At 35.0% G+C, this 23,004-nt stretch overlaps 1 protein-coding gene across 4 annotated transcripts in view; it reads left to right on the top strand.

The window, feature by feature from the left end:
* Nav3 (neuron navigator 3) overlaps nt 1–22,010 on the top strand; it is a 339,367-nt gene extending 317,357 nt beyond the window's left edge. For all 4 annotated transcript variants that reach the window (XM_076853137.1, XM_076853139.1, XM_076853138.1 and 1 more), the window contains 7 exons: nt 451–686; nt 7,909–8,063; nt 9,081–9,152; nt 9,777–9,973; nt 10,897–11,015; nt 14,777–14,980; nt 19,491–22,010. In XM_076853137.1, coding sequence (XP_076709252.1) covers nt 451–686; nt 7,909–8,063; nt 9,081–9,152; nt 9,777–9,973; nt 10,897–11,015; nt 14,777–14,980; nt 19,491–19,610 — 1,103 coding nt within the window. In that variant the 3' untranslated portion in view covers nt 19,611–22,010. The remainder of the gene's footprint in view (nt 1–450; nt 687–7,908; nt 8,064–9,080; nt 9,153–9,776; nt 9,974–10,896; nt 11,016–14,776; nt 14,981–19,490) is intronic.
* The last annotated feature ends 994 nt before the right edge of the window (nt 22,011–23,004 follow it).

The raw sequence follows: 23,004 nt of genomic DNA on the forward strand, positions 1-23,004 counted from the left end.
GAGATAGAAGGTAATAAAGAGAAGAGCGAAAGAGTGAGAAAAACAAAGAACACACACACACGTGTGTGTGTGTGTGTGTGTGTGTGTACTTCCCATTTATTCTTAATGAGACTAATTGCTTTCAAAGGGAAGGAAGACTTTATGAGAAAAGTTTTAATGCTTCCATTTCTCTCTGGAGACATGAGTGGAAAACATGAAGTAGTCAGTGGAGGGAAGCCTGAACAAAAAGAAACAGCTTGTTTTCATTTGGCTATTCACTCTGCCTTCTTATTGATACACTTTCCGTCTCAAATTGACCACATATGTTTGTGGGATAGAAATATCTAGATAATTATTTTGCAAGGACTGCATTCCTATGGCTAACAAATCCCTACCGATGATATACACCATATATTTTTTTTAATATAAAACAGTAAACCGTGTTATTACTCTCTTTGTTTCTTCCTTCAGGGGTAGAAGAAAACAGTTTGGACAGTTTTGTTTTTGATACACTGATTCCTAAACCAATTACCCAAAGGTACTTTAACTTGTTGATGGAGCATCACAGAATTATACTCTCAGGACCCAGTGGTACTGGAAAGACCTATTTAGCAAACAAACTTGCTGAATATGTAATAACCAAATCTGGAAGGAAAAAAACAGAGGATGCAATTGCCACTTTTAATGTGGATCACAAGTCAAGTAAGGTAAGTCACAGAATCCAAAGAGAACAGCTGTTCTTTATCTGCAAATGTCTTAAACAATCAAGTTTTACAGTTGTGTGAGACTTCCATATTGTACATGAAAAAAAAATCCATTTTTTTGAGTAAAGCTATAATCTTGTGGATGAACAAGCTTTGCTTTATAAACTTGAACAAAACTGCTATTTTCGATAACATTCGGTTATCAGGAACTGCACAAGGCCTTGGGATTGTGCAGAATGAAATGGCAGAGCCCTTGTTGCCTGAAATTTTTTAGACATCCATTTAGGAAATGTTATAGTAGAAAAGAGGTTTGTGTACAGTGTTATGGAAGCAAGAGGGAGAAATAACTCTACTTGGAAGAATCAGAGCTTTATAAAAAGGCAATACTTGGTCTGAGTATCAGTTGATAAATTGGAATTAAATGGGGTATTTCAGCAATGAGGATTTGGGGATAAGTAGAATATGTTAGGCAGAAAATCTGGGAGAGCAGCAGTTTGCTTATGTCAGATTCTTGAAGGAAATGTATTTGAGAACCTTAGGAAAATAAGCAGTGGTCCATTCTCCCCATCACCTGTGGTCTGAGATGCCACACTCATCAGCCTGAACACTCTAGACCATTATGTAGATGTGAGGAGCTCTACAGTATAGCCAGTACTTTTACACATGCTAAGTAAAAACAAAGAATACTAAAATAAATTAAGAAAGATAAACAGATAAATAAATAAATAGTGAAGGGCTAACATGTTCTTCATACTTGTTAACTTTACTAGTTTTATTTATTAGAGTTTGAATCAATGCCACCTAAGATTCTCTTGGGAATTCGTAACTGTTATAAACAATACCTTGAGAGAACCTCAAAGACTTTGAGTTTTACTACTTTTTTGAAAAATAACCTGCTTTGATGATCTAAACTGACCTAGTCTCTCAGAAAGCTCAGGTCTGCAGATTTTAGAAATAAATATGACTCACAAACCTGTTGGATTCATGAAATAACCAGATATATAGCTTAGTGTTTAAGTCATGAACACAGGCCACTTGTAGGATTTAAGGCCATTACTGAATTTCCTTGTTCCTTCACTTTGTATTTTTTAAATCTGCAAAATGGAGGAAATGGTAGTGTTGTAGGAAGGACTAAATGAGTGTGTGAGTGAGTGTGTGTGTATGTGTGTGTGTGTGTGCGCATGCGCGCGCGATGGAGATATATACAGAACCACACAAGTGGCGAGCATAGTATGAGGCTTACCTGCAACTATTAATTATTTCATCATAGCCTTTGGATTCCAATTCAGATTTCTTGCACAAATATATACCACACATGTACATGCACACAAACATACACTCTCCCTTGTTAGAAATTGTTTTGTGTATATTCTTCAAGAGTAGCAATGATGTACATAAAATACAATCGAATGTCTTAAAAATTAAATCAACACAGCCTGTAGATTCTGAATATTACTTTAGACCTCAGCACTATTGGAATTGTGGCTGAACCACTCATTGTTGTTTCAACTCAATAGAAGCATAACTCTAGAGATGGGATACTTGACTCTTCTCTGAGCCAAGTAGGAAGAGCACAATTGGTTGGTTGCTTCAGCCAACATGTTTAATGCTTCCTGCTATTTTGTCTCCTTGTATCTTGACAGAAAAGCCTTTCAACACATTTTTTTTTTCTTTCCAGCAAAAAAAAAAGATGAAATGATTGAAGTCTCTTAGGTATCCTCAGTGTTCTCTTTGGTTTTTCTCAGTATTGATATGCCAAAACTCTTCACAAATTCCTCAATGAAAAATAAATAAATAAATAAATAAACAACAAAGCAAAACAAAAACACTGGTTAGAGAATACAAGTTAAATGGATTTATAAGAAAAAACCAATGCACTTTGATAAAGGTGGAGATAACTTAAAATCAAGGTGTGAATTAAATAACTTGATTTTGAGCTTCATTATTATATAGCTTGATGCACTAAAATAAAATGAGTAATTTTCATTAATTATAAAATATACCTCTTCCCAAGATCCATATATTTGTGTATGTACTTATATATATTCTTTTATTTTAGTTTATTAAAAAATATTTTGTGCTGAGAGATATTATTAATAATGTTATGTGGGTATCCTTTTAAATTTTTTGATTATTTCTAACACTCATTTTCTGCTTTTTTAAAAATAAAGATCATTTGTGCCATTGTTAGGTCAGTTCAATATTTGCTGTTGCAAAATAATGGAATGAAAAAAGCATTTCCAGGAGTGTTTGAATGGAAGTAATGATGCTTGGAAACAGTAATAGGAAGAAACCCATGGGGAAAAATCAGATGGCATTAATCACTGGGAGAACACAAAATACAACTGAAAAATGTTTATTGCTTCTTTATGGCTGTTAGATATGAACGAGCTGTCAGTAATGCTGGATAAGCAGTCATTGCCAGAGACTTTGGCTAATCCTTTCCAAGTTGACATAGAATCCACACTATTTTGGGGAGGCGAGGATTGGTGTAAGTGAGGATGATATTAAAGAAGAGGGAACGACAAGTTGAGATTGTGCTAGGAATAGCTGCTAAGAGTATGGTTTGACTAAAGTAAGATGCTAATGAGGAATGAAATGATAAATCCATCCTCTGGAAAAAAATTGGAGCTGTGTAATTCTGATGTTTTTTTATGCTATGCCATAGAGAGCACTGAAGACATACATCCCTAAAGCATTTACAGATTTAAAAAAAAAAAAATCAAACAATAAACCATCAAATAAAAAAAAATCTTTTCATGTTTTTGGTACCTCTTCATTTTACATTCTGTTCCTCTTCCCACACTTCAAGCCCTCCCTCAAGCTGCCAGCTGGAATATTTTGATTGAGAGCAGTGCCCATAAACAATTACACTTTGTGACATTTGATATAGCAAGCCCAGAAAGCTAGAGATGGATTTAGTAAAGAATATGTGGCCAGCCGAAGCCACCTGGAATGTTAGGTTGGAAAAGATCAGAAAGTTGGACTTGGCAGATTCAATTTTAGTGTGTCTGGAGTGAAATTCAGAGAAAGCAATGATCAACAGTGTTTATGTAACTATAACTTTCTATCTGTATTTTCAAGGTAGATATATAGGATTCATCTCATTGTTCATATCCACCTGGTAGATACACCTGCTGTCTTCTACCTAAGTAGATATGGATGTGAAATTTAATGCATCAGTACCTTGATCTAAGATTCCATCCCCATCAAGACAGAGGGAGGAGCGTGGACAATTTCAAAAAAAATTATGAATGTCTATGTATCTGCCTGGTTTATAGCTGTCATTAGATCCCAAGGGATCTACTACCACTCTCAAGAGGAAAAAGAACTACGTAACAATGTGATAGCTGTGCTTGTCCAAATTTACCCAGCAACTTCCTAATTACCAAATACAGCCTCTTTTCTCTCTCTCATTCTAACTGTCCCCCATTTGTGTGCACACACTCTCCCTCTCCCCACACCTACCTACCTACCCCCCCTCTCTTTCTCTCTCTCTCTCTCTCTCTCTCTCTCTCTCTCTCTCTCTCTCTCATTATAGCATATTGCTGTAGTTGATCTCCCCTTTATAGAAATTCTTCTAATGTCAGAGTTTTTATTTTCTCCTTATTTTCTTGCTACTTTCCTGGTAAGTTTCTTCTCATTCTCTCATTGACTGCTCTTTCTTCACCTACCACTAAATGGAAATACTCCCCTACATTTCTGTTCTCTCTCATTCTGTTCTCCTTTGGACAGTTCCCATGACTTCAACTTGTGTTGATCTATGCAGTTGACATGAATGGAACACTCTCCCAAGTTTGTAAATTCTCTTTGAGCTTACACATGTTTCCATTCATCTAATGAATATACATGTTTATAAAGGATAACTTCACTTATGAAAGAAACATTAGAAGTGCATCCTTTTCCATTCATCTCAACCAAAACCACCCTCCCTCCCAAAACTAACACCCTCTATCATGTGAACTTTACATTTGTTTTCTAACTGCTTCATTCACTATTCCCCTAAAATTTCCTTTCACTCTTTTGTTGGCTTTCTCCACTCACATCATAAAAAAAACAGAATATCTTTTCATAATTAATTAAAACTCATACAGTGTTTTCCCATTGCTTTCCGAACTAGATCAAAAGTACCACACTGTTCCCTGTTCAGACCCATAGGGTCTCTTGGCTTACAAATGATTTCAGTATTATGTGGCCTGGTCTACTTCCTTCACAATATACTTACCACACTGTTCAGTTACAATTCTATTTTATGTAGGTCCCCAGAGTATTCAATGGTTCTGCATCACCAACAGGAAAATTCCACTGATCTTAACTATTATTTAATATTGGAAACTTTCCTTTCTAAATTATTTACTTTCTAATTTATTTGCTTTCACAAACCTTGTACTACTCATTCTTGCCTACATGATTATCATATTTACCTGCTTCTGCTTTTGATTATTCTCCATTTGGAATGCTCTTCTCCTGTTTTTGAGCATCAAAATATTACCTAATCCTAAAAATAAAGGATTAGTAGCAAATAATACTGCCACCAGAAATTCTTTTTTAGAAGCTACGATTAATTTTTATGTGCTGTAAACAAAATCTTTGATCTTTGCAAGTAGTATGTTTTTTGACTGTTAATTATAGTTATATATGTACATGCCTAACTTTCTATTCTAGGTAATAAGCTTCTTGAATTTTTTTCCATTTCTAATTAGTCATTATATCCTTCACATTTCTGTTTCCTTTGATTAATAAATTGCTCTCCCCTGCTGACGACAGACAAGCAAACAAACATATCAGTGGCTCACAGTTGTTCATGTAGTCAAATCCGACTTTCTCTACGTGGATCCAGAGTCTTTGTTTTTTCTTCCATTGTACACACTATTACCATATAGTATATTCTCCTGTAACAACAGAATAATTACTGTTTTGCAAAATACATCATGCCCTCATACTTTCCAACTTTGAATTGTTCTTGAAGTTTTCCTCCACTGTCTCCTGTCATTGAACCTGAAGGCTAGCCATATATTTCTCTTACATCTCCCTGTAGGACTCTGCATTTCACTAGCATGGTATTGTGATTCACTTGTTGGCCTGCTTCTCTGCTTATCAGCTGTAACTTTCTGGAGCACAGGTTTTATGTTTTACCTTTGAATCCCTGTGCCAGAGTACCAGGAACCTATTAAGTGCTTGATAAAGATGTGTTGAAAAAACAAATAACTGCAAGCTTTTCAGTTGGAATTTTACTCATTATTCAAGGTTCTTCTCAAATCCCATCTTCTCTATGAAGTCCTTTAAGAACCCCCAGTTGGAATTAATCCCTCTGTCTCCTACAGGCCTCCCTTAGCCTCTCACAGAATGTTAGGCGTGATATTTTTGTAAGTTCATTGTTCATATGTGTGCCTACCTTCTCCCCAAGCTCTACCACTATGTGCTTCAGAAAACTGTCCTTGAAGCTCCAAGCTAGGTGAAATCTCTTCCCTTGACTTCTCAAGTTTCATAAGACACTCTTGATATTATAAGAAATACTTTCTTATATTTAAATTTCAGTGCCTAATATGATACCTTTTAGAGCTCATAGAGGAAGGCAGTAGGATCTAAAATTATAAACATAGTAGAAAGAGAACATTTTATAAATGAACTAATTAATGACTTAAGATAACTAGATGAGTGATAGAAATTTCATTTTCTTTTTTAAGGTAAATGAAATCCTCCAGATTTTTTTACTAGTTTTAAACAAATTTTATCTTTATTTCTGATTTTTGGCAACATTTATTTTATGTGACTGGTTGTATTCTATTTTATGGTATCTTTGTTCTGTGACACAACAAAACAGTATCTTAGATATTTAATAAATTAAATATAAAAGTCTTTAATATTTTATATTTAAATTTTATATTTGAACTCAATATTTTATTAACAAATTAATATTACCAAATGCCTCAAGTCCCTTTCACTTCTAGTTCTTAAAGTTGTCTACAGTGAGAACAAAGTAGCATTTAGAGTAAGTAGTTCTTATATTTACCTGGCTGCCAGAAATTGGGATTCTGGAACTGTTTTTTTAACCCTGAGCAAGTTATTCAAATTGAAAATGTCATTGTAAATATGCAAATATTATGGAAATGCTCTTACTGATTAGGATAATTCTAAGAAAACTAAATATGTTTCTGGCCTACCCATCTGTGAGAAGGGTCAATCACAGAACTGGTTATCATATTTAGATTAAAAGCTATTAGGAGTAGTACCTGTAAAAGAATCAGGAAGCTCAAGAAATTCTAAGTGCTAATATTAAACGATCCTACGAAATACGAGTGTTGTCTTTGTTTTAAAATTGCAGCGGTTTCCTAAAAGAGTCTACACAAATAATCTATTATCCACACTTTAATCAGAGTCCTATGGCTGTGCTTTTAGATGCACGCCCATCTAAATTAATCAAAATTGAAATGTTAAAAATGCTGGTAGAGGGGCTGGGGATGTGGCTCAAGCGTGCTCGCCTGGCATGCCTGCGGGCTGGGTTCGATCCTCAGCACCACATACAAACAAAGATGTTGTGTCCACCGAAAAACTAACTAAATAAATAAATAAATGTTTTTTAAAAAAATTTCTCTCTCTCTCTCTCTCTCTCTCTCTCTCTCTCTCTCTCTTTAAAAAAAATGCTGGTAGAAGCTTGGAGGTTCCACTTTGGATTTAGTGTATACATGAAGTTATAACTATGTTTAAATCCACTTTAGTCATTGAAACATCAAAAGCAAGAATGAAGTCTTTATATTTATGGTTTACCATAAGAGTTCATATCTAGGAGGCTGGGGATATAGCTCAGTTGGTTGAGTGCTTACCTAGCATGCATAAGGTCCTAGGCTCAATCCCTAGCACCAAGGAAAGAAAGAAGGAAGGAAAAAGGAGAGTTCATATCTAGAACTGTCTTTGACTTTTCTTTTGGAACGCAAATCACTGAGAAATATGCCTTCATTTAGAGTTTTGTATTTGCTACAGATATTCTTTTTGCTTATCCTCTTCTGTCTTTCCTTTAAAAATCTTATCTTCTCATTGTTAAATGCTTGTTTTGTTTTTGCTTCATAGAATGTTTTTATAGCCGTAGACTGCTCTATGACTTTTAATGAAAAAAAAAAATATATATATATGGATGGAAGATAGATTGTGTTATTCCTAGAATATGAATTTCTTGTCCTTGGTATAAATTTATCATGCATGTATTTGCCTTATTTGTGTTTTAAAGGAATTGCAACAATATCTAGCTAACCTGGCTGAACAGTGCAGTGCTGATAATAATGGTGTAGAGCTCCCAGTTGTAATAATTCTTGATAATCTTCATCATGTGGGCTCTTTGAGTGATATCTTCAATGGTTTCCTCAACTGTAAATATAGCAAATGGTATGTTTATAAAATATCTTGAATTATCAAATATAAAAAATGGTCATGTTATTTGCTTTCTTGTGCCTTTTTAAAAATTTTAAAACCTACAATGGATGCCATTAATTTGAGAACCCCTATTTAATATATTTTTACTGTATACCAAAGAATTCATGTATTCCTTAGAAGATCAATTCATTCAAAAACTGTGTCCTAGCACTTTTATTACTTCCTTAATGATGTTATGTTCTACAGACATGCTGAAAGTGTGAGAGACCAATGTCAATGATGGAATAGTTCAAATCAGGGAAATTCATAACTAGAAGGAGATTTTAAAGCTCCAGTTTCCTTTTCAGTTTGTATCAAAGTTTAAATTCAACTCCTGAAGTAAATTTAATTCATTCATATGTGACCCCCTCCTGTATTATGTTTTTACTATTTAAAACAAAAGGAAAGGTTAGAGTAGGGAATAGAAAGATCTGAAAACCCACTAAGATTTATTATAGCCTTATCTCTAAGAGAGGACACTTAATTACACAATCAGCATACGTGACATCTATTTTAATGGTACCAAATGTTCTAATTAATTAATCTCTGATAGTGATAAAATGTTAGAATTATATCAGCATAAAGAAGGGTTGAGGGAAGAATACAAACCCTCTTGTATTATGTAGAACCTTTAAATAACTATAAAACACTAAAATAGGCATAAGTAATAAATTTGAATACAAGCATAAGAGTTATAAGATGTTAGAGTGGGACAAGACCATAGCCTCTTTACTTTGTAGATGAGTAAACTCAGACTCAAAGAAGGTCTTTCTCCTGCATCCTAATGCCATACTTAGAACCCCCATGGTAACTTCTATTCCAATAATCTTTGTCATTTTCCAATCTAACATCACAAAATGACCCTTTTAAAGCCTACTGTTAAAATGGAATAATCCATATTTATCTTAATAGCTTTCACAGGCCATGTTAATGTATTAGTCATTTTTACCTCTAACACATCTGAATTTCCTATTCTTTATTTTTACCTAGTCCATATATTATTGGAACAATGAATCAGGGAGTTTCTTCATCACCCAATCTAGAGCTGCACCACAATTTCAGGTAAAGATTAGTCAAAGGATGTTTTTGTTTCTTGGTTTCTGGGTGTTTTTTGGGGGTTGTTGTTGCTGTTGTTGTCCCCACCACCACCCCCACTCCTGCCCCATGGTGTTTCTTTTTGTTCGTTTCTGGTGGTTTGTTTGTTTGTTTCTTCCATTTGTTCTTTTTCGTATCCTGCCAGTGGTGACCTGTGATGTGAAAATAATTCTCACTTCTTCTGACACTTTTTCAAAAAGACATTTCGTGATCCTCATTCTATAATCAGAAGTGTTTCTTTAAAAAGAGAGAAGAATAGAAATGTTTTTCCTGCTCACTGTGTTCCCCTGCCTGAGCAGAGCACTTTTCCTCTAAGTGTGAGGAATGTGAAGAGAGTTCCTATTTCAGGATTCGTGATTCTCCTGCAAAAGAGGGCTCAGCATGTAGACGCCCACTCACTTCTGACGCACACAAGCTTCTCTTTAGCTGGTGGCATTTGCAGCATTAAACCTCTAATGCCAATAGGCTTCCTAACCCCTTGGATCATTAAAATGTGGCCCTCAGTTGATATAGGAATATTATTACTAAAGTTACTGTGGGATTAAAATTTAATTTATATAAAAATTTCTCACTTTATTTTTCTTTTCACAGATGGGTATTGTGTGCAAACCACACAGAACCAGTGAAAGGCTTTTTAGGCAGATATCTTCGAAGGAAACTGATAGAGATGGAAATTGAAAGGAACATACGCAATAATGACTTAGTCAAAATTATAGATTGGATTCCTAAGACATGGCATCATCTGAACAGTTTTTTGGAAACACACAGTTCTTCTGATGTTACCATTGGTGAGTTCCAAAATTATAATATGCCATTTTCCAGGAACCAGGAGTACTTGGTAAAGATGGCCAGATTGGATGGTAGAAAATAACAAGCAAAGTCAGTGTTTTTCAAGCTTCCAAAGATTTAACTTCTTATTTTGCTTTCTAAAAGTTTGCCTTCATCCAAGTTTTGTATCACTAATTAGATTCGTTTTGTCTGACAATTATGGCTTACTAAAATATTATTGAAATCAAAGAAGTTTGATACAGACTAATATGTAAATATCAGAGAACTTTTAAAAATAAATAGTGTCTGTTTAGGATACACTATGTAAACACAAATTAACTCATGTCAAATATAGTTGTGAGGGAAGATTTTAGTTGGAAATAATTTAGATGTTCTATAGATACTTCAGGTGTTTTATATTTTTCATGAAGAAAAAGCTGAATTATTTCTCTTTCACAGTTATAACTAGTTTATTTTTGTGTTAACTCTTAAGTTGCATGTACATAAATCTCTTTCCCATTATTACAGATCATAAAAACATTCTGACTACAGATACAAGCACAGATTAAGAAGAATTGTGTGCTTGGAGCAGAGTATTCATACTCAGACCAAATTCTACAAGCAGTGACATGTTTTATCTTCAACAATTCATTTCAGCACAGCTGAATTTTACATTGTTTGTAAAATAGGACAGGTTGACTAAATTGTGACCTTTACCCTTTCTCCTCTCTCATATTGTGCTTTAGATTAATATTTTAATATAAAACTTTAAAAGGAATAGCCAGGAGATGGGATCTTCAGTAAACATGTTTCAGTAATGATTAAGCTGGTGAGATTATAATTCTCTAAGAATGTTGAAAGAAATATTAAGTCTCCCAAAATGGTATCTAAATATGTATTTATAATACTTCTCAAACATATTTTGCTATTTGTGTCTTCTCAGGTCCCCGACTTTTCCTTCCTTGCCCCATGGATGTAGAAGGTTCTAGAGTGTGGTTCATGGATCTTTGGAACTATTCTTTGGTACCTTATATTCTGGAGGCAGTGAGAGAGGGTCTTCAGGTATAGTATTCATTTTTGCATTACTATCTAAAAAGCAAAGCAGAAAAAAGTTATTCTTTTAATAGCAAAAAGTATTAATTTCTGTATTTATGCAGAAAACTAAAAGCATGTAATATAGATAGAGGAGGAAAAGAGCAATGAGCATGCAGTACTTTGTCTGTTATGACAACAAAGAGAGAGAGTAAATACATTTCTTTCAGCAACTACATTTTCAAGGCCAAATTAGTTGCAGGGGATATTTAGATTGTTCTTATTAGAAAGCCACATTATTGTAGTTCTATTTTCTATGACACAGGCATATTTTTTTCACCTGAGCCTTGACCATTTATATGCTTATCACAATTTGCAGCAAGTAGTTTTTGCTTGTGCATTAGAATTCTTCATTAATTGAAGTCCTTCAATATGATTTGTAATAGCCTTTACTATTATTGAGGGAGTGCTATAAATTCCAAGAAAGTTAGTTGGTCTTTTTTCTTTTCTTTTCTTTAATCCACAACAGGTAGCTTTAGCAGCATCTCTGCTGTTCCTCTTACCTGCCCTGTGTCATGAGGCCCTACAGCCTCTCCTTCTGTTTAAGCTTATCTAAAAGGCAAACATAGGTCAATAATAAGAAAATCCTGTTTCCTCAAAACAAAACAAATCAAAAAGTTATCCCTTTTCCATCAGTCTTGCTGTTTCCTTAAAATGGATTTGAAATTTCATGAAATTGGAGAATTAAAAACTCTTTTAAGATCTATATTACATAATCACCCAACTTACTGTGCAGGAATCCAATCTCCTTTTCAATAACTCAGCCAGGATTTAGTCAGTTTTTGCTTGGACATTTTTATTTCTGGTTTTCACAACCAACTGCTACTAGAATTAAGATGTAGTTCATATTTTCAAAAACCTGTCATCTGTAATGCTTGTTAAGTCTCTACCATCTAAAAAATTGGTCCTGTATTTTTTATTCTTTCATTTCCTGTCACTATGTTTCTCTCTTCTAGTAGATTGATGTAGCAGTGCTTAGAACTACCATGTAATTCTGGTGAACATGGTAAACATTATGAAGATGTTCTGAATCCTTAGATGAAGTTAGAATGCTAACAATTTTATTGATTGTTTTTAACTCCAGATTTAAATAATCCAGTTTCTTATTTTGAGGGGTATGAATGAATCTAGTCCCAGTAAGTAGTTCCAACAAAATAAGAGATGATGCCAATGGTTTTGATTTTTCAAATATAACAGATCATATTTCTCCTAAAACTATTATGCTGTCTAAGATATAATTCAGGTCGCTCAATTTTGATCATTTATGCAAAAATAATTTTATGAGAATCTATTTGCAATATAGAAATCATATTTTTAAATTAATAACCAAATGAATTATTTGTCCTTGAGACTTAGTTTCAATATTAAGATCTCATCTAAATCTTTATATATAAAATTCTATTTTATATTTGCTTGCTAATAGGAAGAAAAGGAATCTTTTCTTAAACCCAGAACAATTATACCTAAAAAATCCTTAGTTTCCTTTTGAAAGCTGCAAAGCTGTTTTGTTTGTTTGTTTTTGTTTGTTTGTTTTTTAATCAATATTGTTTGGAAAACTTTACCTGAGTGTTATATAAAGCTTGTATTTCAGCAAAACTATAATCATTTAAGTAATAGCAATTTTCCAAATTAAATTGAGATAAACATTTGACAGTTATTTTGAGGAGGAATGAATCTGTCTCAAGTCTCTTGCCATGGTTGTAGTATTCAGGAGTAAGTTAGTGTGAAAGCTGAATCAACCATGAGGTGAAGTAAGAATTGGGATAGACTAGAGAACAGGAAGAAAAGAACAATGTGGGATAGGAACAAAAGGAAAGCCTATTAGTGGGTAGGCATTTGTTGCTTTTGAAGGCTAGCTGGCCAGAAAAGTCCCCTGGCAGAAGGCCTCCCTAGGATCCCCATCCATGAACAACCCCCCCCCCCCCGGGGGTGTGTGTGCAGTAAACAAAGAGTCTTACATGCCATGGACAGTTCTCTTGGATCCATGGCAACACAGCACCTTGAACAGGAAGAAGAGGTGAAAAAAAGCAATGAAGCCTGGTAGCCAAGATGACATTCTGAGTTGAGAGAAATCAAACTATCTCTTTTCAGATGAAGGCTAATGCTTTGGTGAGGAACCATCTGGGAAGTGCTCTGTGCCACATGGTTTACTTGGAAAGTATACTAGTGAAGCAATGGATTTGATTTTTATTCTGATGACTCTTTCTTGAAATGTTAGCAGTCAGTTCATCTTATTCTGAATGTTTAGATTTCTTTTCATCCTTTTTCTATAATATTGATCTCACTCCAGAATACAGAGTTGGGCCGGTTTAGCTTTTTATTGTCACCTCCAACTTGGCTATCCTGGATGCTTCCTTAACAGACTGGCATTGGTTGCTTCTAGATTCTCATGTTCTTTTTAAGGTTGATTCTAGACTCAAATTCTTCTTTCTTTTAACATAAACTTTCCAAGAACTATACATTTTCCTTCAATTACTTCAACTTGTATAGCAAGCTATATTTTACTTCCTTTATAAAGCAGGTTTTCGGCAGAGAGGAAACCTTCTGTTCTAAAACAAGAGAACTATTTTTAAAAAGATTCAAAATGCTACCTCTGCCATCATCTCCTAAGGAAGTGCACAGATGTCAGGAACTAGACTTCCCTTTCTCTCTCTATTTCTCTCTTTTTTTTCTTTTTTTAGGTTAGACTGAAAATGCTTACATAACTTCTTCAGGAAGTTTCAAAAGCAATGCATAGACTTTTCATTGCCATAGCCACATGTCACTTTTTTTCCTCACTGAACCACGACAAACTATGCAGAGGACCAGTCATCACCATATGTCCTGTGAGATTGGATACATACCTGGTAACCAGGGTCGTCCATAGTGATGTAGGCTAAGAGAGGAACAACATCACCACCTCTTTCTCTCAATTTTAACTGTTCTTTCTGGGTCCCTTATGGCCTTGTGCTTTTTTTTTTTTTTTTTTTTTTTTTTTTCTCATCATCCTCTGTCTTCATAGTGTTGTTTTTTTTTTCAATTGTTTTCAGATTAAAAATGTTTAATACCTCTTGGATTCATTTTTCTCTCTTTACTCCACAGCCAGTACTTTAGCTATGCTGGGTCATCTTTTTCTTACTGGGCTCATTGCCTCCATATGAATTCTTGAAACTTTAGTTTCCTATTTTTCCTCCTCTTTTCCTAGTCATCTTTTACATAAACATTTTAAAAGAGTTTTTACAGGAAGTCTTGGAACTATTAGAGGAAGGTAATTGGAAGAAGTGGTTATCAGAGAATGGATTCTTGATCTCAAAGTTTGAATGAATCAGAGAAAAAGTCATTTTTTTTCTTTTGATCTGAAGTGTACTTCAGTAGCAAACTCTTTTAATTATAAAAATTCGTTTTTTTAAATCCTCCCAAACTGGACTTTTAGTTATTCTCAATGAGTTTTATCATGGTTTGTAAAACTAATAAAGACAAATGTGGGCAGTAATGTCTACATGTATTAATAAAAAGCCTTCCTCATATTATCCCTCAAATACTGATTATGTGGCCAGATGTTCAGTTTCATTTTGTCCATCCTTCACTTTTAAGTGAGCTATGTAGAATAATCTAGAAAAGTATATACAGATGTCTTCATTCCCTAAGTCCCATAAGAACTCGAAGTGCAAAAGAAACACTTGATAAGGAGTCGGGATTTTTACTTAGTAGAAATTAACTTTATATGCACCAACTCTGTGGTTAACTTTCAGATGTATGGGAAGCGTGCACCCTGGGAAGATCCCTTAAAGTGGGTGCTTGACACATACCCATGGAGTTCAGCCTCTCTGCCTCAGGAAGGACCAGCATTACTTCAGTTGCGACCGGAAGATGTTGGGTATGAGGGCTGCACCTCTGCTAAGGAAGCCACAACCTCAAAGCACATTCCACAGACAGACACTGAGGGGGACCCCCTGGTGAGAAACTGATGGTTGATTCTTGCTATATAATCCTGACATTGTTGTGTGCTTATTAGCATTTAGTCATCTGCATCACAGACATGGGTTATCTTCAGTAATATTGGGGACTGCCTTGATATTGGTACTCAGTTTTAGTTGTTACCTTTAGCCTGCTTTAGTTGGATGAAATTCATACAAAGAAATCTAAAACTGTATGCTAAAAACAGTCAAGAAATTCTGAAACCAGTTTGAACTTCATGACTATAATATCTCTCTTATTTTTCATTGTGTTAACAAATAAGTAAATTTTAAGTAACATAACTCAGTTCACTAGGCCTTTAGAAGAAAACTGAATTTTGTACTTAAATGAGAAAACCAAAGATTATGATCTAATGTACACTAAAGTATATTTTACATATATCAACGAGCCTGATTAAATTCAGAATTGGTCTTCTGTGACTATAATAGGGAAGGATAAACTGGCGGGGAAATCAAAGGGAATTTATACTTCTTGCTTTGCTCAATTTGCAATGTATATGGTTTTAGTTTTTAAAATATTAGAATAATTTGAATAAGCCTATAGAACTCCAAAGTATGAATATTCAGAAAATTATTAAATAGACAGTATTTGTAGGAATAGATGCTGATTTTTCTGCATCTATTTTTATTTTTATAAATTACTTTCTGTATGTTAGTATAAATGTAATTAGCTTATCATTCTATGTGTTTATTAGCTTATCATTCTATGATTCAAGGGATCATTGGATTTGTACAACCAATACAGAAAGAAAAGATATTGAAATAAGGCTAATATTTTACTTAAAAGAAAATAATTGAAAATCAGAATTTATGACTCTACCCAAGGACATAAAATGACTTAAAATTTTGAGGAATAATCTTATACCAGTAACCCAATATGTGAACATCATCATAATCTCAGCTGATCCTTCTTAACATTTTGGGAGTTACATGTAGAACATCCAATAAACTTTCAAGATATACCCACACAGAAAATTTTGCAAACTATTTCAAGAGTTCTATAAAATCTCTGAAATATGCACAAAGACATGTTTAGAACCCAGAGTTCCTATGTATAAGATAAATGATCTAGCCTAATTCATGAAGGCCAAGACTCACATTTTTATAACATGGTACCTAGAATCAACAGTGGTAGTGGAATTGGTTTAAATCCAGCATAATGATTATCATATACTAAATAATTGCTGATAGAATGGATAAAATTCAGTAAAGTGTAAATTTTAACATACAAGTATGGATTATTTAATCTGAATGCTTAGTAATTCCTATCTAATCTGTGTAATTTTGTTATAGTATGTCTGTTTTAGATAAGGAGCAATATTTATATATAAGCTTTGTTTTCACTGTTAGTCTGTAGATTGTGGAATGCTCTGGAAATGACCTCAGCTTCCCAATCCCCTAGTCCTAGGGCTAACCTTATTAAGCATTCTTTTTCCTTGTCTTCTAATGCAGGAAAGAGAGCCAGGGTCTCCTATCCTGACAGGATAATTGGAGAAAAAAAAAAATTCAGGTTTCTTATCTGCTACTTTAACAAAAATCTAAAGAAAGAAGAGATTATGATATCTTGCATGCTAAATGGCCAAAGATATCATCTAAAAATAAATCTTAAGGTCAGACATCCTGATAGGAAAATAAATATTCTCTACCTGCCTTCATTTTTGTATATTTCTATAATTACTGACATAAGGAAAACTATATTTGCAAATGAGTCTATATCAGAAATCCTAGGAAGGGTAGAGATTTAGCTCAGTGCCTAGCATGTGTGAGGCCCTGGGCACTACTCCCATGACTGCCAAAAATAAATAAACAAACACCTTAGGGAAAATTTACTATTTAATATCAGAAGTCTGGCTTTAAATCTGAACAAGAATATAAGTTTTGGGACACATTTCACCTTATTTTAAAAATATGGTGGGAATTCATCATCAACAAGCTGAAATTTAATAAACATGTACCTAGTGCCAACATTTAGTGATCATGAGGTAAGTTATCATTTCTGATTTTATGAGGATTACAATATAATAGTGGAGCAAGATGTTTGCCTACATAAATTACAGTAAAATAATGATGGACTTTGTAGGAAAAGTTATGAGTCTATCGAAGAAATAATTAGGAGAAAGTTTCATGGAAGAAATGCTTTATCTGGTCCTTGAGGAATGAATAGGAGTTTATCATATGGTTGGATGAAGAACATCCAAAATTGAAGAAACAGCACATGAAAAATTATAGTATTATAAAAATTATGAATTTGGGGAGTTATGTTGGAGTTGGTCAGAGGAATTAAAACTACAGAAGTAAATAATTGCTAGATCATGTTAAGCCTGTGCATCTTTGCATGGAGTCAAACTTTATCACACAGTCAACGGAGAGCCTCTAAAGGTTTTTGAATAGTGACTTATCTAGTTAGATGTGCAGTTTCTAAAAATCACTTTGCTAACAAAGCAGAGAATGGATTGAAGGAGAGGGACAAAGGCTGGGAGACTAATAGTTCTGCTAGGAACACCTAGGAACTGACCAAGGTGTTAGAAATGATGGACATTATATTATGACTGTAGACACAGGGGAGCAGCAGAAGAAAACCAAAGGAGACCACTTTCACAGAGGATTATGACCTGTCATAATTGAATCACCCATAAGTTTACCTTCCTTTTGTAATCTCCTTGGATATCAGTGAACAAAGCAATACTACTGAGGAGGCAAAGCAAATCTCATTGTATATAGTTATTGGGAATCTGAGCTTGGATCTTACGCTAATGGAACATATTTACTGCATGGCAACATTTTCAAAACTTAAGATGTTAATTACACTATTATTACACTGCAAAACCTTAACCACATTTAGCATTTAAATAGTTCCAAACATTTTTGGCTGCAATAGAATCCTATCCCTTTTAACAGATTCCTTTACCATTTCTACTCCTAGTAAATCAGGAGGGTGCTCCAAACACAGTTCTGTTATACACATCAGTTTCCCAAATGTTTGAACATACAGCCAGCTGCTAAGGAGGCAGACAAAAGACCAGGGGGAGGGCATATGAATGTGCATGAATGTAGGGGGGTGGGGAGAATGAGAGGAAGAGAGAGACAGAGAGATTGATTTGACTTTTTGGCTTGCCAGATTTAAAAGGTTATCACATCTACCTTTATTTTTAATCCTCATGTAGGTGACTTAGTGCATTCAGAGAGTCAGACCAAAAGACTGAATTGAGGTCAAAAAGTATTGTCCTGAGATTATTAAGAATGACTTTAAAATATTCAGTAACTATAACCTCTTTTGTCAGAAGGACATTCTTGCAGAAATTGGTGATTATACCCAGTTTATCATTCATTTCACAAGTATTTATTGAACACACAGTTTATGCTGAACATACAAATATGCATAGCCCATCTTATGACCAAGGATCCTGTTTGAGATTTTTCCTTTCTATTCTTTTCAGTTAGAAGAAAAAGAACACGTACAATTACTATATAAAAGAAGACAACTAGTGTGCATTAAGCAATATAAAGTTGATGTATAAAAAAACATGATAAGAATCATGTCCATTATCCTCATTAAGATACGTGTTGATTTTTCTGTGCTTTCTAAAATCATCATACCATCTATTTATCCAAAATTTGCTTTTGAACAAAAAAAATTTTTTTTCCACTTCTATCTCTAATAGTAGAGCAGCAGATCTATCAAAAGGCAAGCAATGTGACTGTCTTTTATTTTGTAATACACGGAATAGCTGCCATTCCCCCCCCCCCCCCAGGTGCTTTCAGGCATATGTCCTTTTGCTAGAACAAACATTACCATTCTCCTATAAGGCTGGGAAACTTGAGACAGCCGCTATTGTTCCAGAAGGTGGTTTTTGTTTTCAGTGATATATCAATCATATTTCAGCCAGAAATTCAATGACAACAAAAACTTGACAATGATTTTTTTCCTTCTCCGTCTTCAAATGCTCATGGTTCGCTTCATTCCGTCACCTCCTCTAGAGGTCAGCTCCTAAACAGCAGATGGTGTGCTTGAGCGCAGCAGCTGGCTTGATTCCACTCCATCCCCTCCTTTCCTCTGGGGACCGAGTGCATGGCTGGGCGTGCGTCTGTGTGTATGAACATTCACGACTCTCTGTTGCCATTCAGTGCTTTCTGCTTGTCCCAGCCAAAAAGCTGGGAAGCTTGGCGGAGTCTCCAGCAACCAACCCAGATGTCCAGCTGTGATATAGCTTCCTCTCCAGTCTCCCCGCTGGAGCAGTATTCATTCACAGCCCCAAATAAAAGAGTTATCTCCCAGCCCTATTTTGTCCTTATGGTTTGGTGTTGTAGTCACATGTTTGGGGGAAACAGCATAGGAGCCGGGGCAAGGAGTGACAATGTGGAACTATTTTCCCATTTGGCTTGGTTGGGATACTGGGGACCTTTGGGGTGGCTTGGGGCCTCCTTTGTTCTGGGGCCAGCTGATTCAATATATCATTGCCTCCATCTATGTCTCTTTTTCTTTCTTCAGATGAATATGCTAATGAAACTCCAAGAAGCAGCCAATTACTCGGGCACACAAAGCTGCGACAGCGGTAGCACCAGCCACCATGAAGACATTTTGGATTCGTCTCTTGAATCCACCCTTTAGAGGGTGGACAGAGTTAGGGGAAAAGATGATGCTTTAAAAAAAAAAAAAAGTGTTTTAAAAGAAAGGTATTTTCACTAAACCACTGCCAGTATAAAAGCACCCTGTCAGGGGCCCTGACCCAGAGTCGTGGTCTTCAAGGAGGCAGCAGAACTAAGTCGGAACCGCCAAGATGCTAAATTGAAATGGGAGCTTAACTTTATTTTATTTCTAGGCATTTTTTATATCCATGGAGTAAGAGAAGGCTCCATTACTCAACTGGAAAGGACCCTAATGACAGGGCAACTGAAGAGATTGCACATGGGATAGCCAAACTGGACTTTAGTTTCTTCCTCTTTAAAAGTTTACAATGCAGACCTTTTTTTGTCCCTTCTTTCTGTTTCCTCTGAGGGGCTGTTCTCCCCAGGCAGGGTCCATTCTTCTGATCCATCCAACCTCCTCTGTGCCACATGGTGCTGGTCACAGGGCTCCAGTAGTGTTTGTGTTGTGCGCTTACCCCATTCCAGAATGAATCCAAGAGGCCAGTCCTCCATAAGCACAAGTGGAATTGTGCAACCACCAGAAAAACACTACTGTGGCAAACTGGAGAAGTGCCAACTCAATTCTAACTGCCATGCTCATGACGTGCGCCACCCACTTTTTAGTGTATGAGTCCCAGGTTTTATAAGGTTGTTTTTACCACCGTGGTCTTTTTAAACCACCTGCCCACTCCCTTAACAAGAGTTTTATACCAATTATTAGTCAACACTGACAAAAGGCTTTCTTAGGGCTTTATTTGTTTGAGCCTTTTCAGTGAAAGAAGGAACATTTCCTATGGTGCTGTCTCACTGCCTTAAAACAGATTTCTACAACAGGTTAGTTAACAGTTGGTTTAAATCCTAAACCATTGGTAATTTCCACTGTCTTTTCATTTACAACCAAGAACACCAGTTACCACAGTAGCTTCATCTCTATATATCATTTTTTTGTTTTGTTTTGTTTTGAAGAAATGGATAGGAGAAAGATCAGTATTTTTATCTCATGAATAGATTGCTTTGCCTATCCTCAAAGTATTCGAGTAACCCAGAAACCCTCTTTGACCGTCACAGAAAAGCAGAGACGTGGCTAAATTCCATCCAGTTCTAAGTGAAAGAGTTTCAGAAGGTGGGAGATTTGGAATTCGTATCCAGCAGAGCTGGAAGCACTAGATGCAGCATGAGCACAACTATTTGGCTTTCCTTCCCTATTCTTTCTTATATATTTTTTTTAAAAAAATTAGTTTTGACGCATGTTGTTTTGATTGCTATTGTTGTACATGAGAAATTCAGCATTAAAGAACACTGAAGCAGTAAAGTCACTGTGGAAGAGGAAGCATTGATACTGTAAAAGAAGGTTAGATTTGCACAGTCTACTGGGTAGGTATTGTAAATAATAATTTTTCAAACTTGCACAAATCAAATCAAACAAACAAAATTGTATTTTATCCCGTTGGTGTTAAGAGGTGTTTCACTTGCTGAGATTTCCTGTACGTTGCAAACAAATACAGAATGCAAACCCTCAAAGCTGTTATTATCTGGTGTGTTTGTCCTGTGTTTACAGTTGGTATGACTATGCAGGAGCTATCAGTGCTAGAGTGAGCATGCTTCAAAACTGTACATGAAGCCAATACATTTTTGGATAAATAAAACTGTCTGAGAGTACATCTGTTGTGGCAGGCTTTAAAGAGAGTGCATGAAAACTGATCAGTCATTGGAGAAGTTACCATCACACACAGAGGACAGGTGTTAGGTTTATGAAACCCAAGGGCTAGGCCATGGCATAGACTAGTTCTGTGAGTGTGAAAAAGTGTGACCTTTAGGACGTGTAATTGGTGCTATCCTCTGTGACCACCCATGGGTCAGTTGCTACAGAACAATAACATCAACCCAAGACATCAGTGCCGCTTTCAGAGTGTTTCTAAGTGCATAGGTCCTTACATGGTGCTATTGCCCTGAGGGAATTGGAGCTGAATTTATGCACATAGAATTGTCACCCTGACTTTGAAGCCTCAAACATGGATCAAATCTGTTGTGCACCATCAATTTATGTAGCTGGATGAGTGACTAGTTGCCCTTGTATAATATGTGATCTAAGAAAATTGCTAATCTTTCCCTGCCATTTTGAGAAACACAGTCCAAACATGAGCATAAACAGAAATTCCTGCAATACATGCCAGTAGGTCCACCTAGTTTACAACTTAAACTAGTTTGTGAAACATTTGTCTGTATACATTTTATATTTTGTACATTTTGATGTAACATATCATGTAAATAGGCAGAAACAGTGAAATAAATCATCTGAAAAGTTTTGTAGTCTTTGTAAAGCCCCAACAATAAGTACTTGGTGTCAATGGACTTAACTGGATGACGTATTTTCTATTGGTTTATTGTTCCTCTAGCTTGTAAACCAGCTTGCATATATTTTTTTGCAAATGTGCACCCTGTATCTGTCTAAATTATTACTTTGCCATTAAAGTGGAATTATTTATTGACAACAAGGTGTGGTGTCTATGTATGCAGAAAAATTGGGTAATTATGCACAAGGAAGTTTCGAGCTTTAAAATGTTGCTTGAGCAATTAACGTTCACTGTTAACATAAGGGATGCGTGTGAATTTATATTCTACATACATCATAGGTAAAGCCTAAAACTTTTAAGTAAAGAAATAAACACAATAGATATATCTGTTAAAATGAAAGTTATTTATTCAGTGAATATTTTTAGAACGTTCTTAATAGACTTCCTATATGCCTGATGATAAAATAAGAATTAATATAAAATGTTGATATTTGCTAAGTTAAATCAACTTATTAAATGTTTCTTTGTTTTTATTCCATTTTCATCTGATCATTTAGCTTTAAAGATGACTTTAAAGCAAACTAATTCTTTGCATTTTTGCTTATTTTTAAGAGTATATTTCAAAATGAAAAAAAAATTTAAAAAAACACTATAATATCTTTCAAAGTAATTTCCTTTAACCCCAGCAATTGGAATGTATGTTTGTATGGTACAAGCAAGATAATTTTTGAATTAGAATAGTTTTAGAGCAGAAAAAAAGGCATTAGTTAAAATGGATCATTTATCTATAATGATTTATAATCAGTATATTTGTTCCTTCACCCAGTTTGTGAGATACAGAAAGTTTCTTCAATTCATCTCATTCAAATAAACAATCCCAAATTTAGGGCTGGGGATGTAACTCAGTAGTAGAACTTGCCTGGAACAAGGCCCTGCATTCATTCTCTAGTACCTGAAAAGAAAATAAACAAATTTAAATTTCATTCTGCTAAATGCAATGTAAGGGCACATAAGTGTGAATCCCAGCACTGTTCTCTCTGTGACCTTGAATAATTTACTCAAACTCAGTGCCTCAGTGTCTTA

The sequence above is a fragment of the Callospermophilus lateralis genome, chromosome 4 (genome assembly GCF_048772815.1).
Source record: "Callospermophilus lateralis isolate mCalLat2 chromosome 4, mCalLat2.hap1, whole genome shotgun sequence".
Classification (NCBI taxonomy): domain Eukaryota; kingdom Metazoa; phylum Chordata; class Mammalia; order Rodentia; family Sciuridae; genus Callospermophilus; species Callospermophilus lateralis.